Source organism: Eptesicus fuscus, chromosome 2 (assembly GCF_027574615.1).
Source record: "Eptesicus fuscus isolate TK198812 chromosome 2, DD_ASM_mEF_20220401, whole genome shotgun sequence".
NCBI lineage: Eukaryota > Metazoa > Chordata > Mammalia > Chiroptera > Vespertilionidae > Eptesicus > Eptesicus fuscus.
The window spans coordinates 7,140,151-7,165,285 of record NC_072474.1 but is presented as its reverse complement, the minus strand read 5'-3'; the positions used below and the strand labels follow the sequence as shown (position 1 = coordinate 7,165,285).

The following is a 25,135-nucleotide window of genomic DNA, read 5'->3' as shown; positions in this document are numbered from 1 at the left end:
TCTAACCACTCTGAGTACTAATTTCTTCACTTTTGAAACTAAAAATTTGCACTTTATTAGCTCCAAGATTTTTAACTGTTGACTATAAAAACAAACAATAAAAAATTAAATATAGAAGTGCTGCTAAATGAAAGTATTTATTTTCTGCCTTAGTAAGATGGATATTCAAAGATCTTATTACTTTAAGCCATTCTAAAATACATAAACCCTTGACTAAGTATGTTTTATAAATTTATCATGCTAAATAGTTAAGAAACTCCTTTTAAACACTTGTTTGTTATTTATTTAGATAAAGTTTCCTTCCTATGTAATCAAAATTACAGAAATGTAAACCTCAGTTTTAATCTAAGTAACTTGAAAACAAATTTTACATAAATTAGCCCAGTTTTTGCTAAATAGCAAAATCTAATTAAAATATAGTTTATTTTCTATCTCTTCCATGAGGCTTTTTCAATCTTAAAATTGGAGTTAATATTTTCTCCAAAACTTTCTTGGCCAAGAAAGTTTATGACTTCTAAAGTTCTTTTAGTGCTTTTCTCTCAATATCCACATTAAATATTCCATCCTCTACAATTCTATACTCAACCCTCTTAATTATTACTATATATTTTTCTGTTATGAGATCTAGTTTGTTCTCACAAATTTATATATTTTACATGTTAATAATATGAATTCCAACTTTAGCCCAAGATCCTTCCAATTTATGACTACAGCATAGTATTTTTTACTACAGCATAGTATTTTTATACTCCAAAGCCTTTCAAATTTCCAAACCTAGCATTTACTGCTTGACTTAGTTGATAGGTAATTATCAACACACTTCATCTGGTAATTAAAGACCATAACATTTTCTTTGTTTTACCATTTCTTTTTGCTCACCACTTCCTATCAGCCACTTTTCTTTCTCTATCAAAACAATGTCCCATGTCTGCCTATTTCTTTTCATGGCTGCAGGTAGATTTCTTGGTAGAAGTCATCACTGTCTCTTCTTGTGACAGTGTCCTAATTGGCCTCTCTGTCACCAGTCTAATTCTTCCAGGCCTCCTGTTATTCAGTCATACATTTTATTATGATAAATGCTATTTTCTTCATGTCACTATGAAAACTACAAAACCTCAATGCGAGTGTTAATACTAATCCTGGTTTACTAAAAAAATTGAGAACAGCCTGATGGATGTTTTAAGTAAATAGTGGTACAAGCACACAATAAAATATGATGCAATTTTTTAATGAAAACATAATAGACCAACATTTATCAAGAAAGATATTTATATTTTTAAACAACAAGCTAGTAAATAGTATGAACAGCTATAAGAACTATTAATAAATGAGTAAAACATGGTACTAAACAGTGTAAACAGTAGTGTCACATTTTTATATAAAAGTCTCATGCTAACGAATGTTAATAGCGAGTGTCTTAAAGGGGAGGGTATACACTAGTATGATTCGTCTTTATATTGTCAGCATTCAGCACTCTAATTTGCACATAATAGGAACTCAGCAAAAAATTTTACAGCAAATGTACAATTTGAGACAGCAAGCAGTTGGCCCAGATTCAGAGAAGAGGAAAAGCTAGAGGAAAAGGAAGCCCAGAAAAAAATACTCCAAAATACTAACAATGGTTCTCTCTGAGTGTGAGATTATTGATAATTTAATTTTCTCTGAATATTTCCTATATCTTTCATTCTTTTATAATATGCACAATGCATATAACATGTTTGCATTAAAATGTTAATGCAACCTGTTTTTCAGTGCTCATCCGATGAAAACTTCACTTTTTAATAACACAGATGTATCACTCTGAACACGGTGTTCTAAACAACATAGTCTGAGAAATGCTCCCCTGGAATTGCTCACTCCTATAACATCATTCACATGTGGTTTCACCAGCCAGTGAACCTCAGTGCTCTTCAATAAGCAGTTTTCCTCTGTTCGGCATATACTCTAGCACTCCCTGCCTGCCCCAGGTCTTGAGATGTAGCTCAAATGTTACTACGTTCAATGATAAATTTGCCTACCCCTAGGCTGAGGTGGTTGTTCACTCTGCTCGACCACTTAGGACATTGTAGACCCATTTAACCTGTACTTGTGGCTTTGTCCTATATTTTCTCCCATGTTTATATCTCTGACCAGATAGCTCCTTGAAAGCACAGAGTGTTTTATGCTATCTCTGAAATCTGACGCCTGCTTTCCTACTTGGCACAATCCAGGAAGCCATAAAATAATTGATGAAGGAAGTGGGGTAGAAACAGAGAGAAAGGTAAGGAGGTAAGAAGATAAACAACTATAAATGTAATAGAAATAAATATAATAGGTAAAAATCATAAACATTTTAGAACAAAAGTGATAAATAACAATAAAATGTAGTAAGTATATAATTATTAGCCCATACAAATAGCAGAATCTTCTGCAAAATATATTGTTGGTATAGATTTTGGATGCAGTAGATCTTGAGATATGTGAGGGTGTATGTGAGAGCTAAGACATTCAAAAAAGGGATCTTACAGTTTTTCTTTACTTTCTCTTTTCATTTAAAGATTTGGATAGATAAACTGCAATAAAAAAAAAAGTCAGAGAAAAGAGCCAATTCAAGAACATGCCATTTCTTTTGTTATGTTTAGTATGCCCTTTCTCTAATTAATTAATTTTTAAATATTGAATCTCACAATAAAAACATCAAATTAAGTAGAACAATTTGAAATGTCTGCACCTTGTGAGAGCCACATTTATTCCTAATGTACTGGCTAGAAAAAAGTTCCTCCTGGTGAAACACAGGGATACAACTTCTGATATATAGTAAGACTACCCTTACTTTGATTTTTCTTTTCTGCAATGCTACTGTTGGAGAAGTTATAATCAGAGAAACTTCAAAAACATATGACACCAAAGTTTATTATTCCAAACATAAAGAAATAGACAAATAATTTGGACAAACTGGTTTTTTGTCAACTGTTCCATTGTATCACATAAAATAAAGCAAATATAGAAAATGAAAATGTTTTCATTTTTTCATTGATAAGGAAATTTAATCTTTAGTCTTGACTAGGAAAATGACTGGCTTATTTTTCTTACTCAAAAGAATGCAGGGGAAGGCTAGTTATCCTGAACTCTAGGGAAAAATATCATGTTGTCTGAAGCAAAGACATCAGAGCATGCTTGTTAATGACTTATTGATTTAAAATATGTAAATATTTATAGTGTATTATAGTTTAAATAAAGTATATATTTATTTTATTATAGAGTCATAATAAACTAAGTAGTAAGTAGAGTTGTCTCTCCAAGGACAAGTAGACATACATTTTCTAGAATCCCCAAATAAGTATAACACTGAATTAATTACACTTTAATTTTGAGAAATTTATAATAATAAAGTATAATATGCTAATTAGACTGGATATCCTTCCTGATGACCTTCTGGATGAAGCCAGCGCTGCAAGGGAAGCCCGGGTCCCAGGTGCCAGAGGAAAGCTGGTGCTGGCAGCCAGGGGAAGGAAGGCCTAGTCTTGCAAGAATTTCATGCATTGGGCCTCTAGTAGTTATTAATACACATGGATGGTCTAGAGTAGAATGTATAATCTGTATTTAAAGCATAAATTAATTAGACTTCAATAAAAAAGTCTGTTTATGATAGATTTCCCTAGGGGTTTGATTCAAGGATTCTCATGCTGACCAGATCTATAGATGTGAAGTGAGTTTTATTTCTGATGATCTACTGCTTGAAACTCCAAGGTTAGCAACATGCTTATTTCAGACCACACAGTATTAAAGGAAAAATATTCTATCACACTTCAGTGCTTTTTCTGTGTCTGAGGCAATGGTTCTCAACCTCTTTTTTGCTAACATGTTACACATTAGATTTGTAAGCATGAGACATGCACATGAATGCATTCAGAGTTTGAGGTTTTGAAAAATCACAAAACTTTACATGGAAGTTAAGAAATTAATAGTTTGTAATTGCAACAACTATTAATGGCACATGAGTAAAGACTTCTCATTAAGGACTATGAGATAAGCAAGATAAGCCATTTGTTAAGTGAAATTTTCAACATGCTTGTTGTAATGTCACTCATTTCTCTTCCGTTCAATACTGGAAATACTCTAATAATCATGTACCTCACAGCTGATTTGAACACATCACTAAGATTGGGAATCATTGTGTTAATACATGAAACTTATAAGAATGTGATACTCTGTGACCTTTGAGAAATATTCATCTGATATTTGACAAATATAAGACAAATCTGATCATTATTTTTAGTTTCGAAATAATTCCAATCCAACTTCCCTAAATATTTTGAATCAGTAAACTTAATTCACTCTTAATAGTTATGTGTCTATTAAAACATAATGGTAAAGTGTCCTTAATTCAAGGTGACAAAAAACCAAACTAGCTAAAGTCTCCTCACTTATTAATTGAGTTGCTGATATTTGTTTCTTTTTAGAAACCATGACTGGTAATGAGCAGTGTTTGATAAAAGGCAACAGCACTCTACAGCTCATTTCTCTTTAAAGAATAACGGTTCCCAATGTTGTTATTTTATAAAAAGCAGAACTTTCCTGAACCAGAGTTAATATAATAATATATTGCATTGCTGTACCTCCTTCTGCATTTTCTTCCTACTTATAGGTGGATTACTGAAATTTAATTCATGGATGTCTTTTTCTTCTTCTAAAAAATCTGACTATTTCTGAATTATTCTTTCTTTAAAAACCTGTCTTACTAGCATTCAAATATTTTCAGTAGCTCCCCATTTTACAGGATGGTCTAAATCCCAGTGTCTTTTTTCCAGCTTAGCTGTCAACTGTTATTAAGGCATAGTGCTTCTGGAAAAGCTCTTTATTAATTTTGGCATATTGATTGATCCACATAACACGTTTAGCTCATACACAACTCCTCACCTCCTTCACTTCTGTCCAGGAGTAACTTTGTCCTCACAATGCCCATCCAATAATCCCCCATTTTTAAGACCCAACGTAAGTCTTCTTTTATCTTAAGTCTTTCCTGGTTTCTGTATCTTTTATTCATTTTCCAAGTCTCTGGATACAACATATCTAATTTATTCTATCCATGTCAAGATAAAATGTGCACTCTTCCACTGCCCTCTCCCAGTAGGTGTTGCTATGGCACATTTAGTTACATATGTAACTAACATGTCTGGAGGCCAGCACAGGTTTTTATCTATTTCCTCAGTAAGTCCCACACCATGTGACAACTTAAGTATTTTAGAGGTGCTTAATAAATTTTTGATTGATTTATGGGGCATCAATCAAGGTTTCTAAATAATCAAAGTAAGAAAACTATTGATGAATAGTCACCTCTTGATTATTTAAGGCTTAATTATAAATTATATGAACTTCAAAATAATTTTATACAAATACTTTCTTTTTAATTTTTAAAAAACCACCCCAAATAGATTTTTATAAGTTAGCATTTCTACTAGATTTTAATTTAGTCACAGAAATGATACAAGGAGGTAAAATATTGTGAAATATTTAGTACTCCTGAGTAATTTTCCCATGCTGTAGCTTTCCTTTATTTACAGTAAAGAAAAATCTCTACAACAGAATGTCCATGTAGACCCACATTCTAAGGCTTATATTACCTACAGAATTGTGGGTAAATTATATAGGAAACAAGCGCTTATTTTAAAACCTCCTCACACCAGATGATAAGCCTGATATTTTTGTCCATGATATGAACAAGCATAAAAATATCTTATTACATTCTGTAAATAAAAAGTGCCCTTTTTTTTTGCACTACAACACTTTTATTATTATTTTTTTATTGTTTCACCTACAATAAATCAGGAGGGGCTAATAAAACAAGGTTGACAATGTTTTACAAATCTAGCAATAGAGCAGAAAGAAAGCATGTTTAAAAACAAAGATGTGTTTAAAATATGGCACTTGCCTTTGGAAATTCTCAGGGGAAATGTACATGCAAGCATACATACATACATACACAATGCTTATTTTTAAAAGAGTTGTGGAAAATCTTATTACAACGGTATTGTTCGTTATTTGAACCATATGGGGAGAGGCAGAATCCTGGCGTGTAGCAACTCTGGAGGGTTCAGTATTGGAAGATGGAGGACATGCAGTGCCATGCAGTCAGGACACCCAGTTTGGCAGGCAGCAGTTGCGGCTGCTTCCACTGCCCTCTCCCAGCAGGTGTTGCTATGGCACAAGAATAGTCTCTGAGGGTTTCAACACAATACAAAGTGTGAGATGACAGAACAAAATAGAAACTCATTCTCCAAGTGGCATTCATAGTTTCCCTGCTACACAAGCGACAAAGCCAGCTGCAAATAAACATAGGTCGGAGCTTGCTGCCTCGTAAGCAGATCAGTGAATGGGACCTTAGGCTAAGGCTGTGTGTGGAACATTTGGTTAAGTTTACTTTTCAAGTATCTTGAATTGTTATGATCGTTACAGTAGTTACTTTTCTGACTGAAGCTTATCATAAGATGTTTTCTAAATTATTAAAATAAATTTGTATTAACAAGAGAATTTTCTACTAACCTCTTTGGGAAAAGATTCGAAAGCCTGCATTTTTCTGTTTTTAAACTCCCTTCCCTGACTTATTGTATATGTCTCTCATGCACTGAAATACATAAATGAATGATGGTCACTGATTAAGCATATAAAGCTTATATATGTGGAAACATTTTTTAAACAATTAGATGAAAAAACAAACAAAAAACATGAGCAAGGTAGTTTAGTTTGCTAGTGATTCAAATTACATTAAAATTTTAGCAAGCTAGGAATCTGAACTGGACTGAGATTTCTCGAAGAAATATAGATTGCAAAACAAACACTTGCTTTTTTTCTATAATAAGATTGGAGGTATTACAATAGTTAAAATTTTAAATAAGATGGTAAGTTATTTAATTACTAAGATACTAGTAGGTCATTTGATGAAGAGATGATATATAATCATTTTTGAAAAATAGAGTATGGATTCCTCAACTTTGTTGTTAATCAAGTTCCATTTCATGTTTGCTATGTTTTTTACATAATGCAGAGTTAAGCTGGAAAACAATAGTTATTCGTGCATAAGCAATTGATTAAGAATTTTACCTTTAAAGCTAAATACTATTTCCTAAACAGCATATTATATAAAATAAACATTATAGGCAGGAAATAGTCCCATAACTTAAAAGTTAGCTCAAAGATTCCCAAATTCCTGCAATTCTTATATTCTATTACATATTTGTGTCCTTGACTACTCACTCTAAAAAATGGTGCCATGATTGATCTAAATATATTTTTATGTGTTATCAATGCACTATCCCTTGAAGTAATAGGAAACTCTGAAAGTAACAACCGGAGGACCACATATATGAAAACTTATGCCTATGCTACAGCTAATACTTATTCATTTTAACCCACATTTTTCGAGCCCCTTCATAAAGAGAATATGTTTAAAATTGGGGACAAGAGAGAGAAATTAGGGCATTCACTACCTTCAAATATTATACTATACATTATGAAAACTGACAAATAGGGACAAGTCTCCGTAAATTATCATGATTATTGTTAAATTAGTGGCCTTTCTTTAAAAAAATAGATATGAAGAATTTGGAAAGGTTGTAGGTGTACAAGATTAGAAGTTTGACATGGACTGAGGGCCCAACCTACTTATTAGCTGTGCAGTCTTGGATTATCTTAATCTAGTTTCTCATCTGCCCGTAATAAAGAATGAGAATTTAAAGACAAAATGGTACAATGCACATTAGAATGTACTGTATGTTGTATAGTATTTTGAGTTGTGTAATACACTTGTAAAAAGCAAGGCTCAGATCAGGTAGCCTAGATTCAGATCCTAGCTCCACCACCTACTGGCTGTGTGACCATCCTATATCTCTCACTTTAAGTGAGTATAATTGTAACTACCTCAGGTTTTTTTAGTATTAAATAGTATAATATACATAACATCTTGAGCATAAGGTCTAGCATGTAGTTATATGTTACTTATTATATTTTCTTTCTTATCAATGTTTTTTATCAGTATATCAAGAACTGTATTTTTTTGTTTTACATGTATTTTTATATTGAGGGCAAAGATTTTGTTCTATTCATAGCTGTGATGTCTCAAGTACTAAGCATGGATAAATATAGGTCAAAGAAATATTTTATAAATAACATAAATATATATTTAGATATATAAATAAATTTCATTGCCATTGTCTGTTGTCTTAGAGACACACATGCATGTCAGATGAGGAAACTAGTCAAAGAATATAGTATTTTGGGAAGGATAGGAATGAATCTTTTTAATCTGAATAGTCCGAGGTATCCCCCAATGTCATGAAAGGAAAGAGGCTGCAGATTTCTGCCATAGAAATCATAACTGGGTTGGTGATTTTGGATATTATCACAAAATGGCACATAATACAGGTATCCCAGCTCTCGTGCTATTTCTATGAAGCAGTAAGGCTTAGGCATTCCTAAATACATCTGTTCCTCCTGTATGAGGATGGCGAATGTCAATGCTATTCATTTTCACAAAGGTCAGGCATTGCCAGGAAAACCACGGATTAGTAAGTTAAAAGGAGCTGTCGGATCATGTTAATTATGTGATTGCTTTCTTGTAGATGAAGGGATTCTAAATTAAAAGGAGGATAAGTTATAAATTATATATCAAATGCATTATGAAAGCATAGCAAAAGAAAAGTGCTTTAAAGAAATGCACAAATTATTTTACTTTCTAGAGCAACTGTGGTCACAGTGGTAAACCCTTCAATGCAGAATGGCTAGAGAAATCAATTTACTTCTATAATAAAAAGGCCATTTGTCTCCTTGTACAATCTATGTGACATTGTTAGGCCTCTTATAAATGATCACTGGACAATGTCTGTGGTTTACGAATTCCCTAATTACACCACTGATTATGTACCACTGGATGTGCCTTAGCCTGTGGAAACTGACACCACCACCATTTTAATAAACATTTTGACATAAAAGGAAGCTGGCTCTTTCATGCTTTGTCAAGAGCAAAATGAAACAACCAGTGAACACAATGTTCCATCAACAAGTCGGGGGCACATGTTCTTTAGAGCAAATGAGTTTCAATTAACAGATTTGTTAGTAGATAACTGGTCAATTTAAAAAATAGGAGGAGGGTTTTCTTCCAACACATGAGGGCCTTATTTAACAACTATTCTACCAATGTGTGACTGCATTTCATAATCCATTCCGCCATATAGAATGTTATAATAAAAATATGGGCCTAATTTTAAAACCACATAAAAACTCACATAATGCCATCGATCGGAATGATACATCACTCACTCTGAGCTAATGTGTGACTGTGAATGGAGTTGGTACCATTTTATTAACATGGTTTTACATTGCATTTTATTCCTAAGCAAGGATATATCGGTTTAAATGTCAACTAAATATATTTTGTTTACAAGTATTATTTCTACAGACTTGGCGAAAGTGAACTTATGTTTCATTTATAGGGGACTGTAATTCATATTAAATGCATTTCAGATGCAGACATTTGAACTGCTTGTCATTTTATCATTGCTACTTCATATATGTAAATTCCCTGTCTATTTCTTATTGTGCATATAACCTCCTTTTAAAGTGCAATGATATGCTTCTCCTTTCAGAGCTTTGTAATCTAGTCATTTTTTCTGGTTTATCATCTCTAAAATTTGGGAAATTCTGATATCTTTAGCTGTAATGTACTTGAGAGGAGTACCAGTTCGTTGTTTTCCTGCAAATCATTGTCATGTCCCCTCTTCTAAAGGTTTCACTGACCCTAAGCTGCCTCTTACTGACTTTTACACAACAGAACTTCCCAGGCTCCAATTCCTTAGTCAAAGAGGTAAGAAGGCAGCCACAATATGATTTGTGGTTTCTGAAATGGGTTTACTCGTCAAATTACATTTCTCATAGTATATCTCAGGAGCCTGAAATCTCATTACTTGGGCTCATTCCATTGAGAGGTTGTGTTTATATAAAGAACCTGGGTTCTGCAGCCAGAATTGACCTATGTACAACACTACTTCACTACTTAGAAACTGGGAGGCCTAGGTAAGTCACTTATGCTTTCTAAAGCTCAGGTTTCTCATCTGTAAAATGGGTATTATCACAAATGTACCTACTTCAAATGGTGTCCTAAAGATTCAAAGAAGTACTAATTGTAAAGTGTTTAGCCCAGCCACTAGAATATAATAAACAATCAAAAATCTCGATTATGCTTTTATGTAAATAGGAATTTATATGGTGTGTATTTTACTTTAAAATGCTTCACCATATGGTAATGCTTTGTTTCTTAAGCTGGGTGTGGTTATATATGTGTATTCTATAAGCTGTGGGCTTACAATTCATGTGCATTTCTATGTTTTTGTCATACTACTATAAAAGTATTTTTTTAAATACTTCACCATACACAATGTGATCTACATTTGTATGCTGTAAGTTTTAATATATGTCAGGAGTATACCCCTACACCCCTTGGATGTGGTTAGGTTGCATTTTTTAAAATCCTCACCTGAAGACATGCTTTTCATTGATGAGAGAGAGAGAGAGAGAGAAGAGAGAAAGAGAGATCCAAACCCCCCCCACCAGACCCAATTGGATCTGCAACTTAGGTAAGTACCCTGACCTGGAATTGAACCAGCCACCTGCCAGCGTACAGGCGACGCGCCAACCAACTGCCAGCCAGGCATCACTGGTCAGGTGGCATTTTAAAGACAAACCGTGGGTCCACTCTGCCCCATTTTCATGAACGGGGTATGTGACTGGCAAAAGGGTGTGAACATACTAAAGCTCTTTGAAGTGCCTCTTGGAGTCGGAGAGAGTGTTGTGCCTGACACCAAAACAGAATGTGGTCACATGATTCAACCATAATGTTACCTGAATCATTTTTAGAGTATTTTAACAGCTGCTCACAGTGATTTTTTTTTTTTTTCATTTAAGGCCATTGTCGAAAGGTATAACTGAATATCAGAATCACCTGAGATAGTAAAGGAAAATATCCATTCAATGTAAGATGATATAGCATTTTACAGCATTCTGCAAAATCTTATATTGGATTTGAAATCTGAGATTCTAAGCTTAAATCAGGATGTAGCTACAGGAAATAACCAAGTATCACAGCTTTTGGGCCCTACTCCCCTTTCTATAAAATAAAAGGTACTAGGTAATCTATAAGTATCTTCAATACTTAAAAACTATGTCAATAATTGAGGCATTTATAAATCATTTTAAAATGTCTTACAAAGTAGGAATTTGGGGATTTGTCAAATAATCTTTTGTTTAAAACTAGATATTCAGAATTCATAAATAACCCAAACTATGCCAGAAAAATCCTAACTGTAATGATTTTCTAAATATACTTAATCTCTTTCTTAATGTCATTGAAATCCCACAATGAAGGATGAAAAATTGTCTATGAAAATTAATAAGGCCCTTTTTAAATTAAGATGTATTCATTTGAAAGCAAAATTTGCGCCTTAACGGTGCTTCTAATTTATATCTTAGAGCTATTAAAAGAAATTGTTTTGCTTTAAGACATTCCAAACTGTAAGATTAAACATATATTATAAATAAATTAAATCCCTATAACAATCATTCTATTTAATGCCAGAAAAACTAAGGCTCTAGAGATTTGGCTACTACATAGAACAAAATGGTGTTCAAACTGTCAGTCCATGGCTCTAGTCTTCATGGCTACTTCTATTGATCTGTGTTCCTCAACTGAAATGGTAGACTGGTAGTTTCATCTGTGAACATAAAAATCTGAAGAATTATCATAATTACTTAAGTAGTAAATATAATAGCACCTCCCAAACCTCTGTCTTCTCCTCTAGCCAACAAATCCAGAATAGGTTTTGGTATTATAGTGTTAAATAATAAATCCTAATTTATAGTCCATTCTTAACTATAAATATGATGGGAGACATTTATCCTTCATTTTACTGAATATATTTGTATGAGTCTTTCTTTAACTCTAGTAAACTATTGCTAGTTATTATAATTTTAAATGTAAGTTATGGAACCAATTTTTACACTAGAGAAATCTATATCAAGTCATTTATATTCAAATAGTTTCCCATATCCTCATTGTCTGAATTTATAAAAGGATGAAGGGTATAGGGATCATAAATCAGGCATCCTTTCTTATTTCTCATTGATCTGTTCTAATCTTAATTTTATCTGGGAATTTCAAAAAGTGTTTAAATGCCAAGTGAAGAAAATCATCAAGACATGAATAGTAGTTAGACAATAGCTAATTAACCACTGTTAAACTATAATTTGTAAGGTAGAAACTTTTTTCAGATATTTTTTTGGAAAAAGGTTTTTGAAGATGACAATTGAAGAAAAATTGAAAATCCAATGTTATGTCCATAACTACATTGATACAGTTTTATGTGAGAAAATTCTAAAATGTAGACATGATTAATATTTGAACTGTTAATAGAAAATAGGGAATTAATGTAATGCAGCCAAACTTTGCATTTATGCTTTCCCCAAAATAAGTGATGAAAATATTTATATCATCTGCTTCTCAAAACAGCATAACTTACTGACAAGACCAACCAACTAAACATGTTCCAAATATTCCCTCTTGCTCCTTTAAAGAATCAATTTAAAAATAAATTAGTATAATTGGTACTTTCTGTAAATCTCTCTCTTATTTTCTTTATTTTATTCTTTCTCCTTCCCTCCCACACTCCCTCCCACCACTTGAAGGAAATTAAGAGCTCATGTCCATTATCAAAATCCATGCATCAATATTAAAATATCTAGGACAAATATAATCTTTCACATGCCTCTTCATGCTGATGAAAAGGTTCAGAAGGTCCTAAAGACATTATAAACACAAAAAATTTTCAACTGAATATCCCTCTTTTCCACAAAATTGAGGAGCTCTTTTTTTTTTAATTTTTGTTGAGCACTCTTTTATCATTTTTTCCATGGTATCTTCTTTTTTCCACCATCTCCTTAGATATATTTTCTTTGTTTCATATTCTTTTCTTGAATAAGCTCATATACATATAATTACCTTATTTATGAAGTCCATGAACTACTTTTGGCCTTTCTTCCATTCATCAAAACCAATTTTCTAATTAGTCACCAAAAAATAAAAAAGATGTCCTACAAGCCCTCACTTATAACTAATGCCAAATCAATTTATCCTCTCAAACCTCTTCCACAGCCTAACACCTCTCACTCAGAATGTTGCATCCCCATATTTTAGACAAGAGAGGTATAATATTTTGGAAAGTTAAAAGCACAGAATACTTTGAAAGAAATTGAAGAATTCGTCTAAGCAAATAGTTTTTAACTATGCACGTTTAATACAGTGTGCACATATATATGTTTGTGAATTGGAGTCAGAATCTTTTGTCCAAATATAACTTATGTGGAATATAACTTCAATTCTCTGGTTGAAGATGGAAGTGGGAAAGAGGGTAAAAATCTCAACTATTTTTTTATCTTTCCCCAGCAGTTCAAAGGCCCTTAAGAATATTAAACAAAAACAAAAACACAATAAAAAATCACTAGCTGTCATTGAAATAGTATCTGGAAATCAGTTACCCCGCTGATCCCTTTATTCCATAGATTAAAAGCTGTGAGGTCCAGCCAGACCCAAGGACTTAAAGCTTCTAAGCGGCAAATTTGGGCCTGGACCCAAGTGCAGGGCTCTCCACCACACTGAGCTGCCTGGTGTCAGTAAGGCACTCTCTTAACGTGACTCCAGAGCATGGGTCACTGCCTTCACTGCCCCTTAGTGGGAGAGGCTGTGAGGTGCTTCAGCCTCTCGTCTGATGCCTGCCCGTCTTCAGCTGAATAAATTGTTTCCATCCCCAAACACACACTCCAATCTGCAGACTCTTTTTTTGCTTAGGTTGCTTTTTTTTTTTTTTTTTTTCACATTCTCTTTCCACAAACTCTTCCTTAAAAATATTCCAGCCGAAACCGGTTTGGCTCAGTGGATAGAGCGTCAGCCTGCGGACTCAAGGGTCCCGGGTTCGATTCCGGTCAAGGGCATGTACCTTGGTTGCGGGCACATCCCCAGTAGCGGGTGTGCAAGAGGCAGCTGATCGATGTTTCTCTCTCATCGATGTTTCTGGCTCTCTATCCCTCTCTCTTCCTCTCTGTAAAAAATCAATAAAATATATTTTAAAAAAATATTCCAAATCTGTAGTGGAGAGATAAGGAATCTAAGATGTAAAGAGGTGAACCAACTTCTCATATGAAGTTCATAAGTGAGTCTCATGTTTTCCTTTTCTTTTTATAATATATTTTTATTGATTTCAGAGAGGAAGGGAAAGGGAGAGAGAGAGAGAGAAACATCAGTGATGAGAATTATTGATCGGCTGCCTCCTGCATGTCCCCTACTGGGGATGGAGCCCACAACCCTGGCAAGTGCCCTGATGGGAATTGAACAGTGACCTCATGGTTCATAGGTTAAGGCTCAACCACTGAGCCATGCAGACTGGGCCTCATGATTTTCTTATTCATTGAGCCTTCTGCATCTTTTCCTCTCTCACATGACACATCCATAAAAGATGGCCTATCCTCACTGCCTTATTACTTCCCAATACAACTTTTCTGCTTTCTCTCTCATATTATCTCTAAACGACTCACTGAACACCTCCTGACAGTGCAAACAAAGGTAGTCTATACTGCTGGGAACACAGAGGAAAAGTTTTCTTTGCCCAATTGATTGACAGTGAAGACTCTGGAATGCCTTTTGAAGCTCTCTTTTATTTCTCCACCACTCTTCCCCTAATTGTCTTTTTGGAACTCTGCAGATTCATCCAATAAATAGCCCCCCTCCCCAATATACCAATCTTGGTAAAATTAATTGGTCATTCTTGATTATGTGAATGAGATGTAACTACATTAATTTTTTTCTAATATCTAGTGACATATAATTCCCACTGTAAATCCTAGTCAGATGCCACCTGCTCTATGGAACACTTGCTGACTAAATTCAATAATTTCATCCTATATGCTTCTGTATCACTCTGACAATTTATAGAGCAAGTACTAGACGATCTATTATTAGTTTTCAAGTATATTTCAACTGGAATATAAAATCCATTATGAATCGGGCACTATGCATTTTTATTTCTTTCTATATCCCCTTTCATGTAGTAGTTGTTGAATAAATAATTCCTGTGAATTGAATGTATACTATATTTAATGACTTAATCCCAGGATTTGGGGTAACAGCTATACTAATTTCTCTTTGCTATATAAGAACTCTTGGCATTATTCTTACTTGCACTATCAGTTAACCTTGCTTCTCAAATCTAAATTTCCAGATTTAAATCCAGATTTAAATTTAAATTAGAACTGAGAGCTTGTGAAATAAAAGTCAGATATACCAAATAATAAAAGACAACTAATACCAATGATGTGTGCTGCAAATACTATGTTTATTTCTTGTGGTGAATTTTCTGTCTTCATTAAGAAAACTTCAGAAACTTCAGGTCTTTTTAAGCTGTTCCCATTTGATCCATCACACCTTTATTTTGTATAATTTTAGCAAGTTCTCTCTTAGTCATTTAGCACCTTCTAATATGGTACTTGATAAGCCTTCTGAAAGTATGTCTACCCTAAAAATATTCAAGCATGGATTTTTTACTATTTTAATGGTTAATATTAAAGACAACACGAAATAGAGCAAGCTCCAATCACCACAACCTCCATCAACACTACCTGAAGCTAAATGATAGCAATGAAACAAGAATGATATTTGGTATGAACAACTGACATTTTCTCAAACCTACTTAAGTATGAGTAAAAACACCTTTAGAAAACGTTGCTATTTCTGCTATTTTTCTTTCATTACTTTAAACAACCTGAATAAAAACTACATTACTTATTCATACACAGATTCCAGACAAGTCATCTATCCACTCCCAACATTCCCAGATGGTTGCATTTACATGTCTCCTTCATAGAAAATCTTCCTTGGTCACTGAGCATTGTAAAAGTAACACAAGTGAGCAGAAGAAATAATTGTAAATTATTAAATAATTTAAAATAAAAAAATAATTACATACTAAACCTATTTTCAAACAGGCAATGTTAAGCATGAAATATTCCTGGTACGCTTTTATATAACCATGCCTACCTTATAGGCTAACACTGACACCCTCTTTTACTGAAAGCACAAATAAAATGAATTAGGTATCTCTATAAAAATATGCCTAGCCCAATAATTCTTAAGGAACGCTCTGTACATGGTCAATAAAAATAGTATTTTCAGTTCAGTGTCTCTCTGGGAAATTTACTAAGCATAGTAGCTATTAAAGACTCTAAGGACCAAGGCGAAGATACCTGTCAACGCATTTAGTTCAGGTCCCAGAGCAGTAGGTGAAGAGGAGAGAGCCTGTGAACCGAAAGTGGGAAAGGCTGTAGAAGAAATAACTCACTGTGTTTTAGGGTGACGGTCTCACTACTGACACTGTGAAAACCATTAAGCTCCTTCCTGGCCCATATCAAGGACAATTACTGCACCCCTTCCAGTAAGCTCCAAACCCAACTGAGAAGCCTCAGCCCTTAGAGGAAACTCAATCTGTATAAACTAGTCCTGCCTGAGGCCAGTGCACAAATGTAGCCATTCGGGCAGGAGGAAAACTACTCCATAATCAGGAGACACTCAAGTTCAGAGTGTATCTCAATTTTTTAATGTTGTATTTTTCATTGTCTCCTCAGATATTAAATTTAAAATATATACGGGGTGGGCAAAAGTAGGCTTACAGTTGTGAATACGTGAAACGGTTTATTCTTGTATCACTTATTAATTATTGTACTATTTATTTGTATTACAACTGAAAACTTACTTTACCCACCCCTTTATTATAGAAACAGAGATAAAAGATAGGTGAAAGTGTTCAAAGTAGAATAGAGATAGCAGCAGAAAATCTTGTATGTTAGGAATGAGACTTTAGCAATTGCAAAGTAATCACAAGAATCCTTGCAGCATAATCACCCTTGCAGACAATGGTCAGCAAAAACATAGTATGAGGAAACTTTCCAGAATGTTACATGATTCTTTATTTCTTGCTTTTACTGTAGGGTTAATATTAATATAAGCAAGGTATATTGATTTACTTCAATGTTTTCATTATCATTTCTAAAGCTAGATTTTTATCTGGCTAGACTGCAAATAACTATAAAAACCACATTTGTTGTAATTGTAAATCTATCAGTTAAAATTACGTATAATTGTTACAATTCAATTTTGTAACATGAAAATTCTTCACATACTCGTTGAAACCGGCATGTGAATTTTAGCTTAAAATTTTGACAAAAGTGAAAATCAACCCTTAAAATACTGTCACTCAGTTGTTATTCATTTACATAAATATAAAAGTCACAGTAGATTTTTAATTTTCAGAAAGCTTGCTGAAAAATATTCCACTGCTTCTTCCAATGTCTTTTTATGGCCAAGTTCAGGGGTGCTTGTTAGCTTGCATGTGCTCCTTTGCGTGACCTGACAGGCTTCCACTATGTACTGTGCCTTATTTCTAAGCATCTGCATCATGTCTAAGACATGTAAACAGAGAGAATGGAGATCTGTGGAATTCCTGTGGGGAAACATCTGGTGGGCAGCTATACCAGAGGACTCAATACCAATGTGATAATATCTTCCTACCTTGTTAGAGTACACAAGCATTTTATATAGCAGAAAATTAAACTATATTTAGAGAATTAAACCAGAGGTATAACCATAAGGATAGGTGCATGGAGGTGACCAATGGAGAGAATTAGTTTGAAATTGGAGCTTTGCTGCTGACTACCTGGCTGGTTACTACAGTTATGATAGTAAACATCTGTACAAGTACTCACATCTGTGAAATGAAAGTTCTTGATAACATGGGCCTGTGGCACACAACTAATAAGAACAAGTAATAAACAAGAAGACAAAAGAAAAATTATTATGTCCATGCCATTGGATTTATATCTTTACCCTTTTCTAGTTAAGGAAGAGTAGAAACTAATGAAATTCTGCTAAAATTTAAGTCTGTAGATGAGTATGGAGAATGATAGGTCATTTATGTAAGGGGAAGTCATAAGTGGGACTAACACATGTACTGGTAAGACCTGACAATGCTTTGATCAGAGGAAGCTTCCGTGCAGTAAAAGTCAGGTCATTGGATTCCTGAGTAATTGGATACAGAAAAACTTTTCTCCCTTGACTCAAAAAATGTGAGGTTAAATCCATGACCTTTAATCTAATGGAGAACAGAGGTCAGCAATCTATGAAGGGCCAGCTAGTAAATATTTTTGCATCACAGGTTATGTGGTTTCTGTCAAAACTATTCTGCTTTGTTATTATAGTAGGAAAGTTACCACAGACAATAAAATGAATAGGAATTGCTGTGTCCAATAAAACTTTAATTACTGAAACATTGAAGTAAATCAATATACCTTGCTTATATTAATATTAATTAATATTAACCCTACAGTAAAAGCAAGAAATAAAGAATCATGTAACATTCTGGGAAGTTTCCTCATACTATGTTTTGCATAATGGGCCCTCTCCACTGTCACTATCACAGTGCTATTTCTATCAAGATTTAACTCGAATGTCACTTTTCTGTGAAACATTCCTGTGCCCACATTGACAAAAGCATTCACAATTCCTACAAAAGTCTGACGAAACTTTAATAACAGCTTCCATCCCACTATATACTGTGCCTTATTTCCAAGTCATCTGACCATTAAATAATTTGACAACTTAGATCATAAGCTCTTTAAGGACAAGGCCCATTTTTCTGTCACCAAATGACATAGAGCCAGGCACAGAGCAGTAACACAATAAAATAATTACAGGGAACAAATTTTAAAATGACAAGACAATAAATGCTCACAATAAACAATTTGAATGTTTACATAATTAGGAGGAAAATGCTTCTATTGTTGAATTAGTGTGAAAATAAGACTTAATTTATCATCACATATATCATAGTTTTTATTATTCAATCAAATGCATGAGGCAAACTCCCATATAAGCTCTTTCTATAACGTTTTTCTAAAATTAAATCATTGTTTCTTAAATATAATAGTAATTATGTAAATTAGAATTTACCTCCTGATATATTTAATATTTCAATTTTAAGAGTCCTCAAAAACATATCTAAAGCTGTGGCTCATCATTTAAGAAAATGGTTTTCAAACTGTATTAGGCAGAAGTCCTTCTGATATCTTATTCTCATCTTCATAAGTTTCATATATGTCTCTTAAACAGTAACAATTAGGATTCAATTGTAAGATTTTGTATGGAAAACAGTTGATAAAAAATTTTAATGTTTAAAACATCACCCAAGAGTAGCTTACATTAGCTTACATTTACCATAAAGAAAATGTTTAACACATAAGGAAACCTCTGAACACTCATCAATTCTAAATTACCTAAAATAATAATAGTAAAACCAACAACATCTGAAATTTAAGAGGCTCCACATATTTACTTATGTCTTAACAGTACTACACATTCTTCTCTTTGACTTCACTCACCCAATTTGTGGTAATTTCTTCTGAATCCTATATGGTTCATAGAATTGATATCATCCAAGATTTTTCTCCATGCTATATAGCTTGTTCATTCAAGCTCTATCTCCAGGAACATTTCTATCCTATATAATAAAAGGCTAATATGCAAATCGACCAAATGGTGAAACAACCAGTTGCTATGACACACACTGATCATCAGGGGGCAGACACTCAATGCAGGAGCTGCCCCCTGGTGGTCAGTGCGCTCTCACAGGAGAAGTGCTGCTCAGCCAGAAGCCCTGCCTTCAGCAGGCAGTCAGACATCCCCCGAGGGGTCCCGGATTAGAGAGGGTGCAGGCTGGGCTGAGAGAATCCCCCTTCCCCATGCACGAATTTTGTGCACTGGGCCTCTAGTATGTTATATTAAAGTACTACTTTAAGTGTAGTCTTCTATTATGTGAGTACTAGTAGCCCGTTTGCACGAAGATTCGTGCAATAGACCTTCATTCACCTGGCTGCCTGCACCAGTTTTCTGCCGGCACCGGGGACCCAGGCCTTGGCTGTGGCCACCGCCTTCTACCTTCTTTCAGGGTCCAGGTGCCTGCAGAAAACTGGTGCAGGTGAAAACTGCACCCTAGCGTCCCTGTGACCCGATCGACCCCCCAGGTCGGCTCGCTCCTTCGATCGGAGCACGCACCAGGCTGGCGCCCAAGGCCCGGAAAGCCCCGGGCGGCTTCCCGGGCCTTGGGCTCCGCCCACACCCCAGCGTCCCTGCCACCGGATCACAGGAGCGGGTTCGGCTGGCTCCTGTGATGGGAGCAGGTGCTTCCCTGCAATGGTTTCCTGGTGGGCGTGGTTGATGGGCGTGGCTTGGTTGGTGGGCATGGCTTGGGCGTAGTGAAGGTGCGGTCAATTTGCATATTTGTCTATTATAAGGTAAGATAAAATAATTTTTATTGATATCAATTGAATCAGTCAATCTCAGATCTACAGATCTTTATACTATACTGTGGTATTCCAATGTACTGTAAGCAAAATGGAACACCAAAGCCAGTTTCAGCATGAAGATAGAATATGTCACCATCTTCAATGACTCATCTCTTAGGTTAAACATCATCTTCTTCAGGACTCCTCTATCAAAATACAATCCTGTGCAGGCTAGTCCCATGAGCATGTCACCTGTACAGCCACTCTTAGAAGGGCCCTGTGCTTGGTTTAATGCTCTCATGTTGCCATCATGAAATTCTTAGCAAGTTCTGGACAAGGGACCCAATTTTTATTTTACTGGACATCACAAATAATGGAGCCACACCTGCTGATGAAAGTGAGAACACATGAAACCATAATATTAATTGATCAAGTGAATAATTTCTTAAAGTCAGTAGGAAACTGCAGCAAGAGGATGAAAAGAGGCATCAAATGCCTTTCTTGCAGGGGTAATAGGAGGAGGAAAGAAAATATAAAAGGAAAGTTATATTCACAGATTAGCTCAACTCTTCAGTTAATAATTATTTACTGAGTATCTACTAAGTACCATGTATTGTACCAGATGCTGAGATTACAATGAACAATGCTGTTAAGTCCCCACATTCATGGAGGATTTTACTCTAGAAAGGAAACAGATAATAACCAGGTCTGTCTGTGGTGGTGGGGAGAGCAAAGGGAAGTGTGTTGGAGGAGGACTTCATGTATCTACTTGATCTCTAGCATTGTTACCTTTGGTAATCAGACAAAATGATAACAGTTAAGAAACTTTAATTATAACAAGTAATTTTTTTTCTTATCAAGAGGCAATTCTTCAGTATTTTCTGCTTTTATGATTATCTTTTGTCTTTTTCCTTTTAGGATTTTTTAAAATTTCATGAATCACTGCTGCTCATCTTCTCCACTTTGTAATTTGCAATGCACAGTTTCAAATAGGAACTATTACATATATTTAGAAATTAATGTTAGGGCTCATTTTTGTGAATAATTATATAATGCTCCTTTCTTTTCTCTATCCTGTGCTCCCTCTTGTGTATACGTTTAACTGTATATGAACTGTTTTTCACCAGACAAGTCTTGTTAAATAGGAGCTAGGTTTGTGTCACTAATATGTAATACTTTAAACAATAAATAATTTTTAAAAATATTTAAATAAAAACAAGACAAACAACCAACAACACAAAGCAATGCTTATAATTAAATGTACATAAATTCTGTAAAACTGACCCTTATAAACAAGGACAATGATCTTTGATCTTACAAAATTATCCTTACTTTTATGGGAAAAATCATATGTGAGATATCACCTAGGGCAGTGGTCGGCAAACTCATTAGTCAACAGAGCCAAATATCAACAGTACAACGATTGAAATTTCTTTTGAGAGCCAAATTTTTTAAACTTAAACTTCTTCTAACACCACTTCTTCAAAATAGACTCTCCCAGGCCGTGGTATTTTGTAGAAGAGCCACACTCAAGGGGCCAAAGAGCCGCATGTGGCTCGCAAGCCGCAGTTTGCCAACCACTGACCTAGGGCATTGATGTAGGCAAGTAATGACTCTTTGCTGATTTGAATTAATGACTACATACAATAATGACTGACTGAACATATCAACAGCTTTCCATTAGATATCCTAAATTGAGTCCATCCCTTAGTGGTAGCACCAACTTTGAAAGATTAAAAAAAGTTATTGTTGTTATTGTTTATATAGAAAAGGACATTTGCCCCCACCCAAAAAAAATTTCCCATCACTCTGACTACCTTTTATATTAATTGTGGCTGATAAAAATCGAATATCCCTTAGAAATAATGCAGAGTGGTGAAAAGTAAGAACATTTGGTCAGCCTAAAGTACGGATGTATATTCCTCAAGGAGTAAAATCAATCTAGTGTACACTACAATTTGGAACCATGAGAAAAACAAAACAAAATAATAAACCACACAGGTCAATCTGTTCACATACAAGAGTCAAAAAGCTTCCTAACTAGAAAAGAAGACTACTTAAATTTCCTCAAGACAGAGTATGCCTGCTAACTATATTTGTGTTCTCTTTACAACATGTATCATTCACCCTGATTATATAAAAATTTTATAATTCAATCTGGTAACGGGCTGGCAAATCAAGCAAAGCTACTTTGGAATTCTCCGCATACACACTGACTGCAGTTCACGGGATCACAAGGCTCTCAATCATCCGGAGAGTTAAGTTACTGTGTCCTACACATAAGCCTTTAATTTTCCTCATCTGCAGATGTGCATTTAATTGAGAGAAAATTGAAAACATGTTTTCATTTTCAACCCCCAAAAGAAGGACTTTCATTCCAGTATAATTTTATATTTAATCATTCTCACTGTGAAAAGATTCTATCATAAGGTTCTTTGGAAAGTCACACCTGATAACAACTTTAACATCTTTGTCTTTGGTTTATGTTGGTGGAAAATACATTTGTTATATATCTTGTATTTGAATACACAAATTTCTCTCAGTATTTTCTTCCTAGGACTCAATAGTTTCCGTTAGTTTAAAATTTATTTAAAAAATGCCTTAACTCTTTAGACATTTCTTGTTTAAATTTATTAATGTGCTTTTAGAGTGCAATAAAGGTTTCTCATTAATTAAATAAAAATAAAATGAAACAAACAAAAGGCTACTATTTAACCTAGAAGCCTACATCTATTAAAGCCAGTGCTATTAATTTTATTTGCACTATTTCTATAAAATTTCATGTAAATCCAACATGAAATTAACATGATATTTATTGGTAATTCAGAAGGTTAGAATTTGTTTTTAGGAAGCTTTAAAAAAATAAGAATGTTTGTAGGCTGACTGAGGCTATTTCATTTGCTAAAGGTAAGGAAATTATTTTCAACATGAACATCCTGGGTATCATCAATATGCTTACCTGTGCTGCTGGATATATTAACATCAATACTGATATCAGCTATTCCTCCTCCCTTCAGAGACGCTACGCATGTGTATGTCCCAAAATCCGTGAATTTTAAATCAATGATGTCCAAGTTTGTTGTTCCCGGAGACACATCAGGATCAGTCTGTGTAATAACCATCCGCTCAGAGCTTCTTAATGGACGACCATTTTTAAACCAACTAAATGTTAACTCCTCAGAAGGAACAGCTTCTACTTGGCACGATATTTTCACCTCACGCCCAATCTGGATGTTGTCATCTTTGTGATAAGGATCTGGTGTGATCCAAAACCGTCCCTTTTTTAATGCTAAAACATAAAAATTCCATAAGTAGTTAGTGTTACTTTCACAATGCTAGGGATTTCATTCACTCTAGCTAATTATCTCTGTGCTGAAATAAAGTAAATAAAATAAATAAAATAAAATGTGTATATATAGATATATATCTTGATTATTTCCAATTAATGTACATATCAATAAACCTTATATAATGTAGAAGTATATATATCTTGATTATTTCCAATTAATGTACATATCAATAAACCTCATATAATCTAGAAGTAATCTAAAGACCTAAGTCACTTAGAGACTTTAAACAATTCAATCTTGTAACGGGCTCACAAAATAAGCAAAGCTACTTTGGAATTCTCCACATACACACTGACTGTAGTTCATTGGATCACAAGGCTCTCAAACATCAGTTGGATAATATTTTCCAGTGATGTGAAAATGCTTTAAATCTATATATGATACATAAACATTGTTGCTATTGAACTTTGAGCAAATAATATAACCTGTTTAGATAAAGTCATTATGAATTAGAGTTTAAAATAATATTTAGTAAGTCAATTCATTACTTATCTCATCCCTCAATTATGACACTTCTTAAACAACTCAAATATTGCACAAATGTCACATTAAAGAAAATTCTTCTAAAGTTGAATCTACATGCTTACCAAAACTAGATTTATTAATTTGTAAGAATTAAGTCAGTTCACACCATGAAGCATTTTCATATATTGAAATAACCTGAGTTAAAAAGAATTTTTTTTCAAAACATCGCTGTCACTGCTCTCTTCCACCTTACACAGATGTTTCTTGTTGAAACTGTTTGCTGAGTCTCTTGTGCATATGACCAACAGAACCTCTTGGCAGGGGCTTGGAAAGCCTGCTGTTTGCCTCCCGACAGCAGGGCTTTCTGGGGCTAACTTCAGTGCTGTCCTCACAGCCTGGGTCAGTAGTGATGACTACCAAGGGCTTCTGGGGGGGCATCTGTTGGTTTCCTGGGGCTCCAGTGCTGAACTGGGAATTACACTGGGGACACAATGAGGAAGACAGCTTGCTCTTTTTTATGGCAGGGGTTCTCTTCCGCACACGCTTTTCTCTTTTCCAGTATCCCACCCATTTCTCTCTCTCTCAGCATCACCATCTATATATGATGGTATGAAGCACATGCAGTGAAACATTATTATCAGAATAACAATTGTTCATTTACTTTAACCAATAAACCCAACTACATAATGACAATGGTAAAAAACGATGTGAATTTAGAGAACCTGTGGCTTTGGCTCAGTGGAAAGAGCATTGGCCTGTGAACTGAAGTGTCCTGGGTTAGATTCCAGTCAAGGGCATGTACCTTGGTTGCAGGTCTATCCCCAGCCCTGGTCAGGGTGTGTGTGAAGGCAACCAAGCGATGTGTCTCTCTCACATCAATAGATATTTCTCTCTCTTTCCCTTCCACTATCTCT

The 25,135-nt window shown here is 34.5% G+C and overlaps 1 protein-coding gene across 1 annotated transcript in view; it reads right to left on the bottom strand.

Moving 5' to 3' along the window:
* MDGA2 (MAM domain containing glycosylphosphatidylinositol anchor 2) overlaps positions 1-25,135 on the bottom strand; it is a 1,000,910-nt gene that overhangs the window by 268,722 nt on the left and 707,053 nt on the right. The window contains exon 7 of the mRNA XM_054725417.1: positions 23,366-23,695. Within this exon, the coding sequence (XP_054581392.1) occupies positions 23,366-23,695 (330 nt within the window). The remainder of the gene's footprint in view (positions 1-23,365; positions 23,696-25,135) is intronic.